The following is a 22642-nucleotide window of genomic DNA, read 5'->3' on the forward strand; positions in this document are numbered from 1 at the left end:
ATTGTCAGATGCCTCATCAGATTTACAGTCTTGTTTTATTAGTAGGGCAACTGAAATGATCAAAATCACAACAATATCCAAGTTGCAGGAGTAAATTTTGGAGGGAAAATGTGTCATAATGTATCATTCTAACTCAAGCAATGAACCAACAGTGAACCAATAGTGAACCAATAGTGATAACCCTCCAACTGTCACAATCATAAAACTTTAGTTGATGATTAAAGGGATAGTTCACCCAAAATTGAAATTTAACTCATTATCTACTCACCCTCATGTGAACTAAGGGCTGGGAGAAGTTTCAGAGTCCTCCATGGCTTCTCTGAGTTACAGGGGGTCTCGGCGTAGCAGTGCATGTCCATATAACGGTTGCAAATGGATACCAACTGTCTTCGTAACAAAAAGACACACCAAAAAACGTCCACATACCTCCATGCTGCTCATATGTAATGTCCGTCTTGTATTGAAGCCCCGAAATGTGAAATTGTCCCGAAATAAGTCTATATTTCAAGCTTGTTTGTAGCGGAAGCTCCTCTTCCCGGTTCGTCAAATTTGGACGAACCGGGAAGAGGAGCTTCGAGAAGCTTCCGCTACAAAACAAGCTTGAAATATAGACTTATTTAATTTTTTTCGGGACAATTTCGCATTTCGGGGCTTCAATACAAGACGGACATTACATATGAGCAGCATGGAGGTATGTGGACGTTTTTTGGTGTGTCTTTTTGTTACGAAGACAGTTGGTATCCATTTGCAACCGTCATATGGACATACACTGCTACGCCAAGACCCCCTGTAACTCAGAGAAGGCACGGATAACTCTGAAACTTCTGCCAGCCCTTAAGGCGGGCTTACACTGCACGATTTTGCCACGATTTTCTCGTCCCAGACGAGTCGCAGCCTAATTTGCATAATCTTAGAGGGATCGCGGGGTCGTGAGCATAATCGGGACGTATGGTTAGTGAGGCTCTGCGTCACGTCCCGACGTCCTAAAGACGAGTCGCCGACCTCCCGATTAATTTCTGACATGCCAGAAAATTTCTCGTCGTGACGGACAATGTATGGGGTCCTACGTCACGATTCTGCACATACGACAAGTTTTTACCATGACAGATTGTTTTAGCACAGAGCACAGAGCCTTTATGAACCTGAGTGTGATGCTGAACTTCGTCAGATGGAGTTAGAACAGGCAGACAGAGAGAGGAGGGACAGGGGAGTGAGAAGCTGAAGTTAGACCACAGCTGTGACAGACATGGTGACCGGGTGATGATCAGTAATGCAGCGCAGTCCGTGGTTGAAGATCAGCCCGACAAATACACACACACGTACTATCAGACAATCAGCGATTGAGGACGATTATTTTTTCTCTTGCCGTTACAGTATAAAATAGCGAGCCTACACACCAGCCACGTCCACTGTGCTCTGGCTCCTGATCAGCTGACCTGATCAGCTGAACTTTTAAAGTGCAGGCCAGAGAGATAACTAGTGAGCCTCCTCTGACAGCTGCAGGTGAGCCGCAGGTGAACTACACGTCAGCTGGCCGGAGAGAGTAGCGCCGTCCTCTCTCTCTCTCTCTCTCTCTCTCTCTCTGATCTTCCACCATGGACTCTGCTATAGGAACCAACATCAGGAACCAATGTCAATCTGATGTTTACAATCGAGCAATTATAGAGCAGCACAAATCTCAGCGGCATCGCAGGGTAATCGTGGTGGAGAGCAATCGTAGAACAACGTGCAATTAGTGGGGGTCTGAGACTGATCTGAGACGTAGGACTGAAGAGGGACGCTCGTGCAGTTTGAGATGTGAACAGACGAATAGTCTTGCAGTGTAAGCCCGCCTTTAGTCGACATGAGGGTGAGTAGATAATGAGTGAAATTTCAATTTTGGGTGAACTATCCCTTTAATTGGCTTACAAAGATTAATGTTAACTCCCTAACCCCCTTTTCTCATCATTTGATGCCACTATTAGTATAAGCCCAAACATAGTTTAATAACACACATACACCTGATTTTGATGATGAAGAAGAGTCATTTATTGGCTTTAACTAACTAAATCCATGATGTTTAAGAGGTAGGGTTAGAGATCCTGGAGAAACGGATCTAGCAGGCCACATTTTGAAAATACACAAGTCAAAAGCCCCTTTCCTCAGACTTCTCTCTGAAGCCTCCAGAGCACGGGAACACGCAACGCTTGTCAAGCTGTTGGGTTCACATCAAGGTGAAGCCGCGAAGGTGTTGCCCCCGCGGTGCGACCCAATGTAATCCCGATGTGAGCGACGAGGCTTTCCCCGATACTGTTGCGTGTCACTGTGCAGCATCGTCTGCCAGCTTTTTCTCATGGCTCATTCACGTGAAAGAAAACAAGTAACATCATAATAAACCACCCAGCATCCAGCTTAGAGCTACATCACCACCTACCAGACTTCAGTGTGGTACATCGGACCACTGGCGTTGTCTCTTCTGCAGCGCATGCAATCAGTAGACGAAGAGGAGGGAGGGACAGAGACGGCATTTTGATTGACACAGCATCCATGGCGTTCAAGATGATTGGATGCTGTTTTTACAAGATCGTCGGTCCCGCCGGTGACCTCCTTTTTTCATTTTTGTGAAAAAGCATTAAATTAATTGGTTGCAATGGGAGTGTGAAGACGATTTCAAGCAATTCAGAAAAAATGCTCCAGAAAGAGATCTCCAACTCTACTTTTAAAGGTAGAGTCTGGAGGTTTGTTCATTGCAGTTTGTGAACAAAACTTTCAAACTGGGCCCCTGACAGCAGCAGCAGCAGCAGCAGCAGTTGTCAGGACTGCAGAGAAAAGGAAATACAGTCAAAGTGAAGCGCTGGAGCGGTGGACCGATACCCGGCCGTCACCAACAACAGGAGCCTCCAGTGTTAGGCTGTAACGATTAGGAGGCCGTTGTGGATGTGGATGCTAGCCGCCACCGCTAGCGGAAGTTAGCGTCGAGCTAGCGGGTGTTAGCGGTGGTGGGTGGCATCCGCCGCTAACACCCGCTAGCATCCGGGACAGCTACCGGGGCTAGCAGCCCTCCTACTCTGCTGCACCAAACTTCACCTGAGCTCCGTCATTGGCTGGACAGAAAACACCGACTCTCTCGCTCTCCACCCAGAAACGTCCCCATGCACAACAAAACAAAGCAAAAGACCAAAATACAGGCAGGGGGAGGGGGCGCTGCAGACACAGCCACCACCACACAGGACTAGAAGCCCGGACGGATTTCATTTGTATAAGTCAAGGGGGCAGTTGTTGGTCTGAGAAGTGAAGCTCACTTCCGCGTTCAAAAAACTGTAATCCCCTCGGCTGTCGCTGGGGGCTGGCTCCAGAAGGGAGCAACTCCAATTGAGTCCCATGTTAAAATCGCCGACTTAACAGCTTAAAAAAACATATTTACATCCTGGTACATTTTATTTTTTTGGTCTCAACCGATAGTTTCTACCCCCGCACACACTCTGAGGGGGGTGAATTTTTTAAAAACTCTACCGTTTTACTGTTATTAGGTTAAAATTCTGGCCAATTAGGGCGCGGAAACGTTGAGTGACAGGTCCGGAGACCGCTGCTTCGAGGCCAGTGGGCGGGCCCTCGCACCTCTCCAAATATGGCAAGTAGAATCCAACATGGCGCAGTTCAAACCCCCGTAGTAGCGGCACAAAACAGACTCCCCCAAACCAATGGGTGACGTCACGGGTGCTACGTCCATTCTTTTTACAGTCTATCTATGGTATAAGTCTAGCATTTATTTTTGGGCAGAAACCTCCAAACACTAATGTCAGTAGATGTTCTTAGAAATGTGGTTCTTAGAAAGGGGGGCACATATGATGTCATTAAAAGAGGACCAAAATGATTGTGGCCAGCTCAAATAATGGTGATCAGGTGATTATGAACACGCTTCACTTACAAAACACATGTAGGTTCAAACATTGTTTCTGGCTTCAGTTAAAGTCAAACCAAGTACTCAACATTTTTTACAGTGATTTTACAACCACATGTGATCACTATCGTAATAACTGCCCTGGCAAAGGAAATAGCCCATCTAAGGTGTTAACACGTAACCACATTGTTTGTGCTTACGGTGTAATTACTTCATGCTCTTTCACCTCAGCCTCTCTCCCCCTCTCTCTCTCTCTCTCTCTCTCTCTCTTGTGTTATTTACTGTCCAAAGAGAAATCACAGAATTGCCTCAAGGGGCTTAACAATCTGTTCGGTGTCCACCACCTTGTGTCCTCCCCCTTTAAGCCCTTTAAGGGGGCAACGGAGCAGAGATCCTCCTCCAGGTCGGACTCAGTGGATGTTGTGTGTACGCAAGATAGGACAGCATTCTCTCTCTCTCTCTCTCTCTCCTCCTCTCAGCAGTGTGTATCCTGCCACATTAGCATTAGGCGGGAAAAGGAATGCAGCTCTGCTCTGTTTACCTCTTCCTCGTTCTCTCACACCCCCCTTCTCTCCCTCCCTCTCCTCTCTACCTCTCTACCTCTCTCTCTCTCTCTCTCTCTGTGTGAGTGTGCTCAGTCATTCAGCTCCGTGCGCCGCTGTTGTTTGGTGAAGCTGGAGGAGCCGATGGGGAGGCTCTAGTTGGAGGAAACAGGCGCTCGTGCCGGCACTGGCTCCCTCGGAGACAAACTAGACGCGGCAGAGGGACGCCGGGGGCTGAGGATTTTCACCCGCTCACGTCAGGGAGAGATGGATCTGTGGCACCTGTGAACTTTGGAGGCGATGCGCCGCACGTGTTAAAGAGGCATAAACGGCTCCCTGTTTGGCATCGGGCGGGAGGTTGCTGGAGGAACTGGAGCTTCTCTGAAATCTCTGCGCATGAGAGGTGTGAGTCAGATGTGAGGTGGAGATGTGTGTGATTTAAGGCAGAAGGGGAGAAGACACAAGGTTAACCTCAAAGACAGACATCTGTTCTACCTGCTCACACCTGAGACGTGAGGGGGGGAAATGAGCGGCTGGAGGCAGGATTAAAGGAGCGACCCGTGATGTCAGACTTCACCTGAGGCAGTGGTCGGGACTCTGCTGAGTAGTTGTGGTCTTGTGGAGGAGGGAGAGAGGGAGAGAAGGAGGGAGGGAGACTTCATTTCCAGGTGTGTAAACCACATCAGACTTGACTCACCTGACATCATCTCTTGTGTTTTGGGCTCAGCGGCTCCACCGGCTCTCAAACCCAACCGACCGACCGGCCGGCCGCCTCTTCTTGTCTTGTTTTTCTCCCCATGGAGCCGCTGGTGAGACTAGACGCTGATTAATGTTACTCCCGGCAACCTCCCAGAGTCTGATTCCACCGCACCAGAAATAGAAAGCGAGAAGAGGAGACGGCGGCGACACTTTGCGAACTGTCATCACGTAAGAACAAGAGAAGCACCATGTGGAATCAGTCGGGATACTGCAATCACATACCTCACGCTGGATATCCCTTCTACCATGCTCCCTGCAGGTAGGCTGCTCACACAGACCCCCAACTCTGCCTCTACTCCGCTAAAACTTGTTACCAGAGCTTGAGTTCAGTTTGCTCAAGTTTTGAGGTATTTTGCACTGGGACAAAATTTAGTGTATATAATATGTTAGGTGATGAAATTGTGATTTTTTTGGGGGGGGGCATTTTGGTCCAGTGAGTAGGATGGAGATCAAGACAGTAGAGCTGCAACAATTAATTGATTAACCTAACAGTAATTGATTATTCAATTAATCATCAACTATTTTGATGATCAAATAATCAGTTTGTGTAGTATTTTTAAAGAAAAAAAGTCAAAATTCTCTGATTTCAGCTTCTTAAATGTGAATATTTCTGGTTTCTTTGTATCTTTATGACAATAAACTAAGTATCTCTTTGGTTTGTGGACAAAACATGACATTTGAGGATGTCATCTTGTGGTTTGGGAAACACTGATTGACATTTTTCAACATTTTTTAACATTTTATTGACCAATAATTAATCGATTATCGATTAGTATACAGATTAATCAATAATGAAAATAATCTTTAGTTGCAGCCCTACAGGACAGGATGTTCCACTGTTTTTCAAAGGTACCAAACTGGTTTCTCTGGCATGTCGTTTCAAACAGAACCAGGAAACTGGTTTTACCTGTATTGAATAATAGCTGGAGACAAAAGAGGTTGACAAAGGAGCATTTTTCCCCAAACTGAACTGTCATATGATGTTCCTTAAAAACACTCCTTTGGGAAGGAAGCCCTCCTTACCGGCTTTACTTTGTTTGAACAAATGACTCTAACCTGATTTCTCTTGTCTTAAAAACTCTCTGCTCTTCAAACAGAGATTACACAAGATTTTACTTTGCCCTCTTCCGTTATGACCCCCTCCCCCTGCAGCAGCAATGACATCATTACATTTATCACACGGTTTCAGATGTGACCCAGTCTCAAATGAACATCATCAATCCTCGTTCCCCGAGGGGAGAGCAGACCTCTGCCTACGCCCCTTTTTCTGTCAGATACTGTAATAGTCTCCAACCACTAAAGGCTGCTGGAGCTCAACCACCAGCATACTGATTCACCGTCGTTAGTTATTCATAAACACCCCTGTGTGTTTCAGTATTATAATGAGGAGATATTTTACACACACGGACAAGATAAATGAAAATCATGTAATACGAGAAATGGAGAACACATTGCATTGTAAAAGCTTGGGACATATTTTTTTTGTCCTTGTTGTGCACAGTTTGTGTGAATTTGCAATTCAGCTGCTTCACCAGCAACAGGAGCAGCAGGGTGGTCTGGGGCAGGAGGATTTAGCTGATGAGTGAGTCATGCTTCAGACCACTGGGCAGGTCGATGACCTGTCGGATCGGCCGCTCACGGCAGAGAGAGAGAGAGACAGAGAGAGATAGAGAGAGTGGTAGAGCGTACGCAGGAATCCAGGAAACTGCCCTGAGCTCCAAAACAAACTAACACTCGCTATTCCACTCCCACTCCACTCTCTCATGGTGAATTACTCTGACTCACTCTATGAATGTTCCACCTGTAGCCTTATCACCCCCTCGATTCAAGTTCCATTTTTTTTAGATTTTGCTGCATAAATGCCCCGTCTGAAAATGATGTGCACTCTTCCTCTTTTTTTTCCTCTGTTCATTCCTCTGTCCTCCTTGTCACTTTACCGTCATTTGTTCTCTGCTTCTCATCCTCTCGTCTTGATTTCTAATCCTCTTTTTGGATTCACAGTCCTCTGAGGGATTGCCTGTTCACCTGCACATGCCTCGATATTGGAAAACTGACTGCTGGGTAAAATATTAATGATACCAGTGAGGAAAGAAAAAGGGGAGAAACACTTTTTAAAAAATATACTCCAATCTTAAATTACACTCTTTCATACTACTAATAATAAAAAGACCAAAAAGGAGTAGATTTCATGACAGCCTGTATACAATACTCTTACCTCCCTCTTAGGTACATATCTAAGTTTAGTTTGGTAAAGGTCCCATATTGTAGTTTGATTACAGTGAGGTTTTATATTAATCCAGCGAAAGTATCACAGTGTGTTCTGACTCCACAGGCCCATGATCCAGCCTGGCAGGATTTGTGTTTACCCTTAAATTTGCTGTATTTCTGTTCAATCAGAAAGCAGCCAGCCAATCAGAATAGAGGCTCAGATCCTTATCTCTTCTGATTGGCTCACCTACCTGTTGTTACTAGAGCTCCGGAGAGGAGATGTAAAACTACACTGAGATTGTTTTTGGTTCTCTTATTGATCCACACCCAGGAGAAGGGTCAAACCTGGGGTCTTTGCTCTGTTATTGGCTAAAATAATCAGCAGATTCATCTGTGACGCTCCCAGAATCATCTTGATTAAACAAGCAAATCCATTTTCTGCCTGCTTTTTCCATATAATATTTATCAGGCTTTCATTTAAAAAATGATCCTCAGATGTTTAGATTTGTTCAGTTAACCTCACTAAATCAGGCACAGTCTGCCAAATTGTGTGTGGCGTGAGGAAGAGGACTGCACCCAAAGTAGATCCTTGTTTATCTTGGTGGAAGAAGTGATAAGGCTTCAATATTGATATCGTCACTTCAATAAAATGCGCAAGTTTTATTTATGGGCCCCTCCCTGAGCTGCCAAACTGCCACTCATGTCAGTTGAAATTGTTTTATTAATAACATAGAAAATGAAAATGACACATTGCACAAGAGAGAGAGAGATGCATGGTGGGATAATAAACGCTGCTCTATGGACTCAGTAAAAGTTTGGTGATCTCCACTCAGGACGCTCTGGTTAATGATTCCCTCACCTGTCAACAGTCGCTGCCAGCGGGACTCCGCCTCCGTCCTCCTGGTCCAGCGTGTTTACATTCAGATGTCATGACAGGCGCTTTATTCACTGTTTGAGGAAGTCTTTAACCAGACTCTGTTGTTTGGTTGTGTTTAATCCAGCGTAAGCCGGCAGCGTCGCTCGACCGCGGAGGCCTGAGGTGAGCGTGAAAGCTTAATGAGAGTCTGTGTGTGTTTGTCTGAGAGTATAGATTGAGTCAGTGTGTGGTCATTGTGTGTGGCGGGCTGGTAACTGAGTGTCATGCTTTCTGATCGGGTGTGTCCGACGAGCTGGAAACATCGATCAGAAGTATCAATAGGGGGACAACGGTCATCCTAAATCTACAATGTCACCATTGTAGATTTTCTTTCTAGATTTTTTCTTAAATTTCACAACACTATAAATGTGTAAAATCAAATATAGACAAAATATAATAACATTAGTAATCTCTTAACATAGGACCAGCTATTAATTCCCAGGGGGAAGTATTTGAAATATTTAAGTCATTAATTGCCATCTATACCAAATGTTTAAGTTAATTTTAATAATTTTTTTTAAAAATTACTAATGACATGCTAACATTTCAATTCCTATCAATTAAGTGTAACACTAGGTAAATGGACCAGTATCTGTGCATTTTCCTTTACTTTGGCGCACATCTACTGATATGGTTCCGACATAATCTTTTTCGGAAAGTGTCGGTATTCAGGAATCTTTACGATCAGTTAATTGTGGCGTTTAATACCGCGATTAATTGTGAAAACAAGTAATCGTGACATCCCTAATCTGGCCTTACTACACTGATAAACAGTCGGTGTTTATGTTGCATCATTGAGAGTGTTTTTGTACAATGCATATTATTGGATGTTGCAGTGTCCAGAACAGGAAGTGGTCAGTGAGTAGAAGCTGAGAAAATACACAACAGTGGCAGGAAGCGACAAAGGACATAAGCCTTAACTACTGTAGATGAGTTTACTCTCTATATACTCTCTCTCTCTTTCTCTCCATCTTTCTCCCTCTCTCTCTCTCTCTGTCTCTGTTTTTGTGTGTGTGTGTGTGTGTGTGTGTGTGTGTGCATGCAGCGCTGTCAGTCTCATGAAGGCTCAGGGATGTAAATGGATTTGGGCTGGTAGCACAGCAGGGGTTGAATGGAGCAGATTGTCTGAAAGCCTTTACCACATTCCTACACACACACACACACACACACACACACACACACACACACACACACACACACATAGACACACACCCACAAACACGCACACTTGCTCCTACACTTCTATATACAGTCACAATCATTTCATTTAATGCAACTTCCAACAACTCATAATTGACTCTGGTGTAACTTAAAAGCTGCCCTTAACCTCTCTCAAATATTTAGACGGCAAAGTGTGTGTCTGTGTGTGTGCGGTTTGTAATCTCCAAACGTGGACAGAATAATGTGTGTGACAAATGAAACTCAGCAAGAAGAAAATCTATTAGAGCGGTGCCATCCCTGTCATCTTAAGTTTAGGTCATGTAAAAGTAAACTTAGAGAGAAGGACCGGCTGCCTGTGGAGGGATGAAGATGGAGGTTTTAGTGTTCAACTTCATGTGAAGGAGAAGCAGAGAGAGAGCGTGACAGGTAATGAAGAGAGGGACACCGGAATGAAAGGAGAAGCTGTGAGGTGAGCGCGCAGGGAAAAAAGAATAAAAATTGATGGTGCTGAAAATTCAGATGAGTCTTTCTCACATTCCTCCTCTGTGAATTACCAAAGATTAACACATTTGCTCTTTATTACCAGCCGCTGCGCTGTGGAGTTAGGTGATTGAAAGGAGCGTTGATTGAGATGTTCTTTCCCAGAGAGTTCAGGGCAAGATAAATGTTAGAGTTTCTAATAAGGAGACAACCGGATACCTCAGCCTGAAGCGGTGTGAGCGTTGGCACCGTTCGAGACGAAGTCAGAACTCGGATCATTCCTAATTGAAAAGTCGGAGTTCCGACCTCGAAGGATTTCGAGACGCATCACGCCAGAATATCCAAAACCATAGCGGACCGGGACAAACTTTGCATTCAAAGTGCTTCACATAGCTAAGGCATAAATACATTACAAAGGGCACAAAAACAATTTAAAAAAGGAACGTTTCAATGTATTTTTGCAATTTTGGGTGTGCCTCTGCAGGGGTGCAGATTGTTGTGATGTCAGACAACTGATTCTCGGTGAAGTCGGGGTAGATTTCTTTTCTCCGACTTGAGGTGGCGTTCAATTGCACTTTTTCAAGTCGAAAATCGGAAAGATCCAAGTTCCGACTTGTCTCGAACGCAGCATTAGATCATTTTCTGATGTCACAGTTTGCATAAACTGATGACAAACAGTTGAGAGTAAAGATTATTTGGGGTAAAGGCAGTGAGGAAACAAACCAAAAGCCTGATTTCAGGTGTGAGTTGATTTACTAACCTGGTTCACACTTGATTTCTTTAGAAACCCTGCAGGTAGGCTGCTCACACAAACCCCCGAACTCTGCCTCTACTCTGCTGCAACTTGTTACAAGAGCTTGTCTCATGCTTTGAGTTCAGTTTGCTCAAGTTTTGAGGTATTTTGCATTTTTACACTGGGACAAAATTTGGTGTATTTATGTTTGGTGATGAAATTTTTTTTTTTTTTTTTTTTTGGCATTTTGGTAAACTGAAGATCTCTTTGGTTTGTGGTCCAGTGAGTAGGATGGAGATCAAGACAGTAGAGCTGCAACAATTAATTGATTAACCTAACAGTAAATAATCAGTTTGTGTAGTATTTTTTAAGAAAAAAAGTCAAAATTCTCTGATTCCAGCTTCTTAATTGTGAATATTTCTGGTTTCTTTGTTCCTTTATGACAATAAACTAAGTATCTCTTTGGTTTGTGGACCAAACAAGACATTTGAAGAGACAACTGATTCTCGGTGAAGTCGGGTTCGATTTTTTTTCTCCAACTTGAGGTGGCGTTCAATTGCACTTTTTCAAGTCGAAAATTTGAAAGATCCGAGTTCTGACTTGTCTCGAACGCAGCATTAGATCATTTTCTGATGTCATGATTTTGCATAAACTGATGACAAACAGTTGAGAGTAAAGATTATTTGGGGTAAAGACAGTGAGGAAACAAACCAAAAGCTTGATTTCAGGTGTGAGAGTTGATTTATTAACCTGGTACACACTTGATTTCTTTAGAATAGGACAAAGGGCACAGCACAATCATCTGACCGAGCATCCTCTCTCCAGGAGAACCTGTCAGTGGGTCTCCAGCTGCCCTCTCCTCCTCTGGAGCGTTGACACTCTGCTGTGACCGGAGGTTTGATGCACTGACACTTTAGACAGGATGAATTCCCCACAAATCCCTCTGAGGAGGGCGCCCTTATGTCACAGAGTGTCCGGCTGTCACAGCTGCACTCTGGGATGGAACTGCACCACAGAGAGACAGCTGTCACGACTGTGGTTTCTGAGACGCTGCGGTTTGTCTTTGGCAGCAGTGATGTGGTATGAAGACAGAAAGAGTCAGAAACCGCAGGAAAACAAAGCAGCTGCAGGAGAAAACAGACAGAGAGGTGAAATATTATGTGACATTTACTGGATTCTTAGGATTATTCAGTCATTAGTGATGAAAAACCAGTTGAGTTGAAAATTAATTATGGATTTATGAGTTGAAAATTAATTATGGATTTATTAAAAACAAAAAAAGGAAAGAATCTGTAACAAATTTGTTTTTTGATTTTGTTCTTCATGGGTGAGGTTTTCATATAAGCCCTTTTGGGTTTCATACCTCCCCTTCGCACATCCCAATCATAATAAATGATATGTTCGTGCAAAATAAAGGAAAAAAAGAAAATAAAGGCTGGTCCAGCACGTCATATCTAAGGATTTACTTCATTCTCTGCTGTGTAACATTGTAAATTGAATATGTTTGTGTTTGGGACTGTGTTAGGAAACCACCTGGGGCTCTTGGGATGTGTAATGAGTGGTTTTAATAGGTTGTAGCCATCACTGCCCTGGCAGTGCCCGGCTCTGTCTAACTTCTGGCCAACCCAAAAATGGGCAAAGGAAATTAACCAAAAGTTTATATTCTTTCACAAAGCTGTGGACATGTTTTTCCTGCTGTCCAGCTGGACATTTTAACACGGGAGGCCATGGGCACTGACTCACAGTTGGAGGCAGACTCTAGTGGGCATTAGAGGAACCAGAGTTTGTGTGGGCTTCATTTTCAGCCCTGGAGGTTGCTGGAATAATTCATCTGAACTTATACCAAAGTTTGCTCAATACAGAAAATGCCTGATCGGTTGTAGCTTTTACCCAAAGTATCATTTTATAAAACACAGGTCACCTCTCCACAGTAATAACTCTGTTACCTGAATGTTTCACACATGCATGCTACAGCCACAGCCACAGCCACAGCCAAGCTCCCATCATTTAGGGCCACACAAAAGGTCTGTTATCTGATTCAAACCAACACCAGGATGATACATTGTTGCAATTTTTCATTTGGTCCAGTTTTGCGTTCATAAAAGACAAACTCAGTCAGCTGGTAAGACTGCAGACATTAAATATTGTATTGATAAATGCATTTGGCGGAAGAAGACGCTCTACAATCATGATCATACCCTGCGAAATGACTCGTTTCACTACCAGAATTTGATCCATTCAGTCCAATTACGTTTGGAAAGTCTAGAGGAGCAGCACAATTAAATTATTTTATTCCCGTTCTAGTTAGCCGAGAGCTAAAGCGGAAGTTAGCCGGCTAGCTCGGCGTAGCACTAGCTCGGCTGAAGTCAGTGCACCCACTTCCGGTTTCTTCCCGATTACGAATCCGTATCCGAAGTTTTACTTAAAAGCCCGAAACCGAATACAAATAGTGAACTGGCTGTACACCCCTAATCTCAGCATGAATCTTGTTGGTTTGACCCTAAATATTGTGTCAAAGAGTCAAAGAGCCATAGAACTGCCTGTGGGTGGAAAAGCATGAGCCCATAACCCAGAAAACAAAAGAGACATGGCTGACATTTTTCAGATCAGCTCAGTTCAGGGTGGGAAATTAGCATGTTGAGCTCATTTCACATTCTTCGATGGGACACTGTCCAAATGTCATCCTTGTTGTAATGCTAGACTTGTTCTTGTTTCAACCTGCCTCGCTCATGATGAGTGGGAGGAAGTCAAAACAAGCAGAGTTGTTTTTACTACATAACAGGGACATGGGAGAGTTCACTGAAGGTTTGGTGGCTAAATCCTGCCCAGAAATCTGCCGCTGGTGTCGAGTGTAATCTGTTCGTTTGTTTGTGTGCGTTTGTGTTTTTTAAAAAAAAAGTTTCATCAGCTGTAGTGTGTGTGTCGTGACAGGAGTGAGAGGATCAGTGCTGGAGGATCGAAAACAGCTGTTGAATGTGGACACTTTGAATTACAGCGGGGATGAGACGATCTCTTGGCCATCCCACCAAACTTGCATCTAAAACCGAGCTGCACACGGGTTCATTAGAGTGGAACGCCAGTGTGCAGATGGAGCGACGGTAGCCTGGAGCTGCTCTTCAAGGCTGCTGGCTTCAAAGGCTCCACATCTGTTGGTTTTGGCTGAACTGGTTGAGGAGCAGAGATGCTGAACACTTGTTGGAGAAGTGTGGCCGTCTGTCTGGGCCTCGGCCTCAGAAGGTAGGAGAGAACCACAGACGGTTAAATTGTCCAGGGCAATATCAGTACACACAGGGTTCCCGCGGGGTCTTAAAAAGTCTTAAAAGCATTGAATTTATGACATTGGAAATAATACCTTAAAAAGACTTGAAAAAGTCTTGAATTTTGATTTCTGGGTCTTAAAAGTTGTGCTGTATTAAACTTCTCCTTATTGCATTTTTCGTCAAAAGTTTCATTTGTCAACCACGATTATTTTTGATCAATGTTCTTCTTGTTGACTTATGGATAGTGGAATAAGTCTTGTACTGTGGAGCTTATATGGTATTATCATACAGTGAGATTTTGATATCATGATGCCTTATGATACTGCAATAAATATCATGGGCTTGTTATTGAGGTGTTATTGTAATATTGTGAGATTTTGATATTGTTACATCCCTAGTAGAGCACAAAGAGCAGAAAAATAGTGGGATGATACAGTTAATTTACAGTAAACGCTCTGAAATTTGAGGATTTCACTTTTCTTTGCCAGTAGGGCAGTGAAATAGGTATTACATTTTTATATAAATGGTCTTAAAAAGGTCTTAAAAAGACTTGAATTTAACCTGAAGGAACCTGTAGGAACCCTGTACACAGGATATCATTACATTCATGTAGGCTGGCTCTAGATCAGAGTTTTTATTCAGTTTTGTGCCTGTTGTTTGTTTTGTAGTTTGTGTGATTGAAATAAACCTTATAACCATTACTAATCTTTGATGCAGAGCTTAGATGAAAGGCAAACAGATTCATATTCCATCACTTTTTATAACGGATCATTTCGATGTGAAGGTTCAGTAAGTTAAGTGCATCTCTGCTGAGATAAGTTGGTCTGTTTCCTCCTCACTGGTGTTTGTCAGGTTTGTCTTGCTCTTGTGCACCTACTGGAAGCTGCTGTGCCACAGTCCAGCTCTCCAGTTTATTTATCCACCATAGTGAAGAAGAGCACACATTAATCACATGTGGGCAGAGTTTGTGTCTTTTTTTGCAATTTAATTTCCCCCGAAATAGGAAAATGATGATGATGTGTTGGTTTGATGGTTTGTATGCTTCATTTATAAGGATGTGTTGTTGTCACCTTTATCAAAAAAGAGTTGGTCTTGATTTGACTTGTCGCCACTGGAGCACTGTCAGGTTTTTTTTTTAAATAATAAAGCAGTGGTGCTTGAATCACGTTGTCTTGCCACTGATACCAGTGCTAATCATCTATGAATGTGATCAGCTGATCCACAGTTGATACTGATCATTTATATCACACACTGCAAATGTGGTACAGTATGTTACATGAGTCACGAGTGTTTTGTTTTGTGACCTGTTGGTGCACTGAACAAATAAAGAAGTGGTATTACAGTACACTACACAGCACAGTATTTGTCTTGGCCACACATGCCAGAGTAATACTGTATCCATATTGAAAAGCACTGTATCAATTTTAATGAACAGTTTACATGCAAACATTCACAGTGGTGGTTAATTTTTGTGTTGCATTTAAAACTCAGCCACTGATCCTCCACTCCAACGGAACAATGAGATTTCAGGGTCAATGGCGTGATGTAACCCAATGTCAAGTGGTGTAACCGGTATTTTTTCATAAAAATATGACTATATTCAGGAAAATAAATCAGGACTCAAATGTGGTACAAATGTTATTCACTTTTGCAATGCAACACTATGTTTCTTGACAAATTTTACATAATTTGTCACATTATTCAAAAGAAAAGCAGTGTTTTTAGGATATGTCCTGCCCAGTGTTGCTAAAATGCATTTAAATTCAAATATAGAAACACAGCGAAAAATCTGTTTCAATTTAATGTTTTTTTTTTAGAAGAAAGTATACTTTTTATAAGTACATTTAAATCCAGTGTAGGTGGATAAGATATTTAATATTCATCATTCTTTTGTGGTTACACCATTCAACATTTTCAGGGGCATTCAGTATTACCCTTTTTAAAAAAATGGTTCCAATATGAATACAAAATGTATATTTATGCATGCTTTTAAAACAATTATTTATTTATGTATTCATTCATTTTCATTTATTTAAAACAATTTTTTACTTGTCATTAACCCTAAAACAGGTCTGTGGCTCATCACATGTTCAATCGTTGGCGAACTTAGAAAAGTCAAAAAAAGAAAAAGAAATCTCAATATATCATCTTGATTACAGTATCGCAACACATAGCATCTTATCGTTGCCCTTGTATTGTGATCGCCAGCCAATACACACCTCTAATTGGTGACTAAAAGAGTTAATCTTCAGATCACATATTTTTAATAAAGAATTGGCTGATCATGATCAACAGGTGATTAGTTGGGGCATCCCTGTTGTTTTAGCAATTTGAACCTTAAAATTATATTGACCATTATATTGTTATGTATATCTGCATATTGGTGTCATCTTCAGTGGTTGTGTATGAGTCTTGCTTTTAGTTTGCTATCAGTGATGAAATGATCCCTCACATGGGGAAGACGTTGTAGAACTGATATCTGATACCTGATCTGATCTGTGCTCCTTCTAAATGTAAAGGAGCTACACTAAACAGAGATGCTCAGCTCAGTCTTCATTCCTCATGTGAATTGAATTGGTCTTTGTTCAAAGAGGTTTGTAAAAGTTTGTTAAAACTATTAACACGTTTATTAATGTTACAGATTAAGCAGTAATAATTGTGCGTTCCAATGAATTCATAGAACAGTGGTGTGTAGAGTATTAGATTTGTGATCTGGATGAGCATTCATCCTGTTTGGTCTCATTTCTTTGGTAACTCAAGTATTTTAGAGTCTCAAGGGAAATTAGACCAAATTTTTTTTTTTTCTAATGTAATTATCTTATTAAAGAGTGACTGGTGTTCACACACTGATAATGCAGATGGAGTCCACAGAGCCGGCGCTCTGTGCAGATCTGAAGCAGCAGTCTTATCTGTGATGTGGGCTGCAGAAGAAACAATCCCAGGCTTCCACACATCACAGAGCTGGAGGTGGGATGGTGGGATTTTAGATCAGCTCGCTTCCCATTCTCTATCCGTCTGTCTCTGAAACCCTTTGAGTCCACCAGTCCCTCAGGTCTCACATTACGTCCCTGCTGGCCCAGTCCCTGTGGGCAGCACGGCTCTAATCCCTGCCTAATCTCACACAGCTTTGTGTGTAATTAAAGAATCACTGTACATACAGGTTAGGCAGGATGGTGAGAAACAACACACACACTAACATGATTCCCATCAGTGTTATTAGTAGAGTCCTTTTCTAGTTTTAACTTTGATTTTTCTCCTTTTCTCCTTTATCAACATAGATTTAATTCTCCTACCAAAGGTTTGACAGTAATACCACTTACTGAACATGTGTGTATTTGTTTACATTGTGTTTATGCAGATTAACTCACCCATCTCTTTACATAAATGCTATTTTGAAAGTAAGTAAGGAAAGGAAAGGAAAGTATGTAAGGAAACATCAAGCCTGGCTCTCTCCAAGTGAAAAGATGTGACAGTGAAAACATCACTGTCTCATGTCCTCCTGTTGTGGAAGTTTCTGCTTCCACACATAATAGACCAGCAGCATCACTGGCATTCTTTCTGAGTCATTTTTCATGTCCCATTATAAATTAAAATCCAATATGTCCTCTTCTTTTGAAGGTTCCTGAGCTCCAGCAAACCTGTGAGAAAGATATCTGGTTGTTGTGTGTCAGAGGGCAGCTAGCTCTCTGTGGGTTCAACAGCGCTTTAGTGCTGGAAATTGGTGTCTATGTTGGGTTTGTACTGGCAGCTCACTATCAGCTGCTCAGTAGCTGAACAAGAAAGCAGAATAATCAGCTAAAGGATTTATGTATGTGTAAATCTCTGAGAGTGTATTTGGAACAGCACTTCGATGTGTGTGGAGTCGCACAGAGAAACAGTCAAGTTGGATAAGTCAGACAAACTGAAACACATTTCCATTGCATGTATTTCACTTCCCACATTGGCAGCTGAAAAGACGAAGAAAGCGTGGTCCTGCTCTCCGGTCTCAGTGGAGGAAGCGTGGGCTGGAGCAGAGCTGGAGTCAGTGGGGGGGGGGGGGCACTAAGTCTGTCCTTACCAGTGATGGACAGTAATGAAGGACGGACAGTAAAAGTACCTGTATCTGTCCTTTACTTGAGTATTATTGTGGAGGATAATGATTACTTTCACTTCACTACATTTAAAGGGATAGTTCAACATTTTGGCAAATTCGCAGCCGTGAGCTGCTCAGAGCTACACTACGGAGGCTCATTATGGGATTTCTTGGTTTCCCTCATCAAACTCATCAAATACACAATCCAACAACTCCAAAATGCTTCCGTGGACAAGTTGTGACCTGCACATTCACCACGTTATGAGATAATAACAGAACGTTACGAGACGGAGTTGTTTTAGAGGTAAATACAGAAACTGCTTGCTGAAAAACTGTCCCTGAAGGCAACGCGCATCAGCGGTTTTGCATGAATTTACCTCTAACACAACTCTGTCTGGTAACGTTGTGTTAATATCTCATGGCGTGGTGAAGGTGTAGGTCACAACTTGTCCATTTTGGAGTTGTTGGATTGTGTATTTGATGAGTTTGATGAGGGAAACCAAGAAATCCCACTATTCTCCGTAGCGTAGCTCTGAGCAGCTCGCGGCTCTGCTCCCCCGTTCTAAAAATAGCTTGCACTGACAATTAAAGGTAACGAACCTACTGCTATGACTATAGGGATTATGGCAATGGGCCAATTTGCCAAAATGTTGAACTATCCCTTTAAAAGTCAAATTCTGTACTTTTTACTCCACTACATTTCTACTGGCGCTCTCGTTACTTGCTACTTTTCCTCTTACGTCAGCTGATGATTTTTCTTTTTCTGTCCAATCCTGATTAACCAAAGAAGATAAAGTGTTGCTGATTGGCTGCTTGGCCCAACCTCTATAGCTACATCACATCATGCTCCCCTGTGCTTCAGCAAATACTGAGAAAACCAAACTGAACTTTGTTCAGGTTGTTTGATGTTTGATGCAGGAAGTGAAACAAACAAAAAGATGTTCAACAGAATAGGAATAATATGCACAGCTGCAGAGTTAAAGGGGCCACACACCAACTGAAACATGGTCTTCTGTGCAGCTTTAGCAGCTTTTTTTGATTGTCCCAGTTATTTATTTTTTATTTTTGAGCTAATCAGTGTGTTCTTAATTGCACTTACAATGATGAAAATGATGCTTAAGATTTAGTTGATTACCGAGTGCAGTAGGAAAGTAAGGAGTTCCAAAAACGCAGCACGCTTTGCTGACTGATAGTATGAGCAACTCAGATCCACTTGCTAATTTATTGTGAGAAACACAGAGGGAAGACAGAGAGAACACTGATGCACTCGACTGGTCAGGGCTTCCCCACAACGACCATGCAGCCGGAGGAGCTTGGGTGAGTTTTGTTTTCATCTCTTTTCATCCAAAGCAGGCGGCTGTTTGATGCCTCGTATTATGGGCTGGTGTACTGTTGCTGAAGTTTGGTGCTGTTGTGAGCATTATTTGTGGCTATGAGTGGCTTTTTTGATGGCGGTTTGCTGGTGGAGGAATGGACAGCAGTGTGTTGTTATTGCGCGGTCTTTGCTGAAGTTGCTACAACTGGAGAAGTTTGATCTCCTGGGGGGGAGGGGGGGTCTTACTCAGTGTCAAAGTGTGTTAGACCTAGCCTGGTGTCACCAGGCTCTTCAGAGAGGAGAAGAGCTTCTGGTTCCCGTCTGTAGCGGAGACCGAAATTACCACATTTACCAAAATAAAAGTGCTCACCAACATAGAACTTATAAAATAAACATTAACTTGTAATACAATAATAGGCAAAAGCTTAACGTAATGGCTCTGGGACTTTATTATAAAAGAGTTTCAACGTATTTTATTCGCTTGGTGCTTTTATTTTGACGGAAAGGCCTGTCTCTCTCGCCATCAACGGCCCCAGACTAGTTAGACCATTAAACTTACGCTGGTATATCCCTTTAAAGGGATAGTTCACCCAAAATTGAAATTTCACTCATTATCTACTACAATTTCGCATTTTGGGGCTTCAATACAAGGCAGACATTACATACGAGCAGCATGGAGGTATTTGGATGTTTTTTGGTGTGTCTTTTTGTTACGAAGACAGTTGGTATCCATTTGCAACCGTTATATTGACATGCACTGCTACGCCGAGACCCCCTGTAACTCAGAGAAGCCACGGAGGACTCTGAAACTTCTTGGGTGAACTATCCCTTTAAGTAAGTTACTTCTACTGGTATTGGAGTGATATTTGAAAAGGAGTATCTGTAATTTTACTCAAATAATGAAGTTGTGTACTTTGCCACCTCTGGTCCTTACCTTTACTACTTCAGCTGTGGTGACATTCAGGTGTTTGTATCTAGTACGTTAACAAAGAGACCTGTTCAAGCTGAGATTCAAACTATTCAGAGATGAATTTTATTTTTAGTGACTGTCTTTCTCTGTCCTGCTCTGAATTTTTATATATATATATATATATATACACCGTACATGTGCTTCTGAGGTTCTAAATGCTGCTGCACATCTTTGTGTCCCTTGCAGCGGAGGACGTGTTCATGTCTTTGAAGCCGTGTTTCAGTGGAGTCATATATATAATTCTGTGGCCAGCACTGCAGGACTATCTGAGCTACTTTTACTTAGATTTTTACATTTGTTTCGGGTTTTACACTTTGGTGTCTGAATTAATCTGTGGCTGTTTTTGACCTCATTCTTTAAGTAGAACAGACTAGAACCCACTTCCATCCGTTCGACCAGCTGACGTCAACAAAACGTAATGAAGTACAGAAGTGTCTCAGACCGACCCACACAGACTGAAGTCAGCCGCTGTCTGCTCAAAGCCTCGTCTCACCAGACATCACTCTGCCATTTCATGAGATTTATTTCCTAATTCTCCTGCTTCCTCCTTCTTACTCTTCTCCCACTGTGACTTACAAGATTATTTTGCAGTACACTGCTGCCTCTTTTCTTCACGGGCTGCCCAGCAGCTAAAACACGTCAGCAACACAACAGCAACAGCTTTAAGACGACTGCTGCTCCGCAGTCACAAACATGGTGACAGAGCGCACACTTAAGACACAGGGATAGACTTTAAATGTTAATAAGGCTTTTGTTTGCAGTTGCAGCTGAGGCAGGTCCAGGCATGACACTGATGTTTGCTGTAATGTGTTGGTACTGTATTAGGGGTGTAGCGGTACACACAAGTCACGGTTCGGTACGTACCTCGCTTCAGGGGTCACGGTTCGGTACAACAGAAACTAATTGAATGTAAAACTAAATTCTGTCTTGTGTTATAAAAGTAAAAAAAAAAAAGAATATAAAATAAAACAAGTGCATTAGGAGTGTTATAATACCATTCATTCATTCTAGAGGAAAAAAACTTGCACTTGACAACTGGCAATAAAAAAAACCAAAAAACTAACATCAATGTTGGTTTACACAGTTAAAGCAGAAGTAAGCGATCCGGTCGTTTTGGCTCATGCTACGTTCCAGGCAGGCTTTTGAAACCGTAAATTACAGCTTCAAGTCACAACTTACGACTTTGTAGCGTTCCAGGCAACCCACTCGTGTTTCTCCGACCTGTTTTACCTGTGAAAGTCACTATAACGGGTTGCCTTGAACGCACCATAACGTCTTGTCAGCCGATGGAGTTAGCAGCCCCCGCCCTCGTCATGGATCTATTGGTCCTCGTCCCTACGTCACCACATTCAGGTGCATCCCTTGGCTGCACACACAGCCCTTCATGCTGTTCTCTCTCCTCATTGGATAAAACTTGTAGGATACGAGAAAAGTTTTCTCCTCGGCTCAGAGCAGAGCAGAGTGACTGACAGACCCGTGTTTCAGACCAAACACTCTATGTAAGTGATTGCTGTCGGAAGATAGAACTATTTAAGACTTATATTAACACAAAAATATGGCTTACTTCTGCTTTAATTTGGGCTGGATGCTAGTTGCTTTGGTGATGTTTCTGGTGTCTGTGTTCATGTCAAGAGACTTAAAAACAGCGGGATAAGTTGTTGCACACAACTTGTCTTTTTCCTTCACCAGTGATTGACATATCAGGGTGCCGTCTCATATGCGTTAACGTGTTTGATGTGTTTCTACCGACGCAGCGTGCATCCGTGAAACATCGCCGACGGACTTTGACAGACATTCAGAACTACGACGGTATGTGATCATCTTCGAACCTCTGACTTTAATTCTTGATGAATGAAAACATGAGTCTGTCTTGCGCCGGTCAAAGAATTTCACGGTGCGCGGGGAGGCTCATAAATGTAGTGTGAAAACGCTTCGCTTTTCCAAAACTCCTCGTTGTCCCTTTAATTTATTTTTTAATATTCACTCAGACGTATTTGTCGTGTGACTGTGTGCACCGAACCGTGACCCCCGTACCGTGACGGCACGGGACGAATACATATACCGTTACACCCCTAGTTGGTATTTAGGAAATTCAGATGATACCTCACTCTCTGGAACCCAGGTTATTTTCTGATACACTTTACAGACACCCCCCCCCCCCCCCCCCCCCCGACACCTGACGTGCTGCAGGTGCAGACAGCGGCTGGCAGCAGCACTCAGAGAAGCCTCTACAGCAGCGCAGACACTCAGACAGGTGTACGTCCACAGTGGTGGTACGAGGCGTTGTGATGTCAGACTGACTGGCTCTGCTGTAACAGCCTCTCTGATGTTCGGTGGCAGCAACAG

The 22642-nt window shown here is 42.8% G+C and overlaps 1 protein-coding gene across 18 annotated transcripts in view; it reads left to right on the forward strand.

The window, feature by feature from the left end:
* LOC146985434 (pleckstrin homology domain-containing family A member 7-like) overlaps positions 1–22642 on the forward strand; it is a 195957-nt gene that overhangs the window by 51610 nt on the left and 121705 nt on the right. For 4 of the 18 annotated variants that reach the window (XM_085778402.1, XM_085778403.1, XM_085778393.1 and 1 more), the window contains exon 1: positions 4334–5440. The exons of the other annotated variants lie outside the window; for them this stretch is intronic. In XM_085778402.1, the coding sequence (XP_085634528.1) occupies positions 5370–5440 (71 nt within the window). In that variant the 5' untranslated portion in view covers positions 4334–5369. Of the gene's footprint in view, positions 1–4333; positions 5441–22642 lie in introns of those variants that run through there. 18 annotated transcript variants of the gene reach the window in all.

This window comes from Trachurus japonicus, chromosome 6, assembly GCF_045865225.1.
Source record: "Trachurus japonicus isolate A0001 chromosome 6, Traja_1.0".
Lineage (NCBI taxonomy): Eukaryota > Metazoa > Chordata > Actinopteri > Carangiformes > Carangidae > Trachurus > Trachurus japonicus.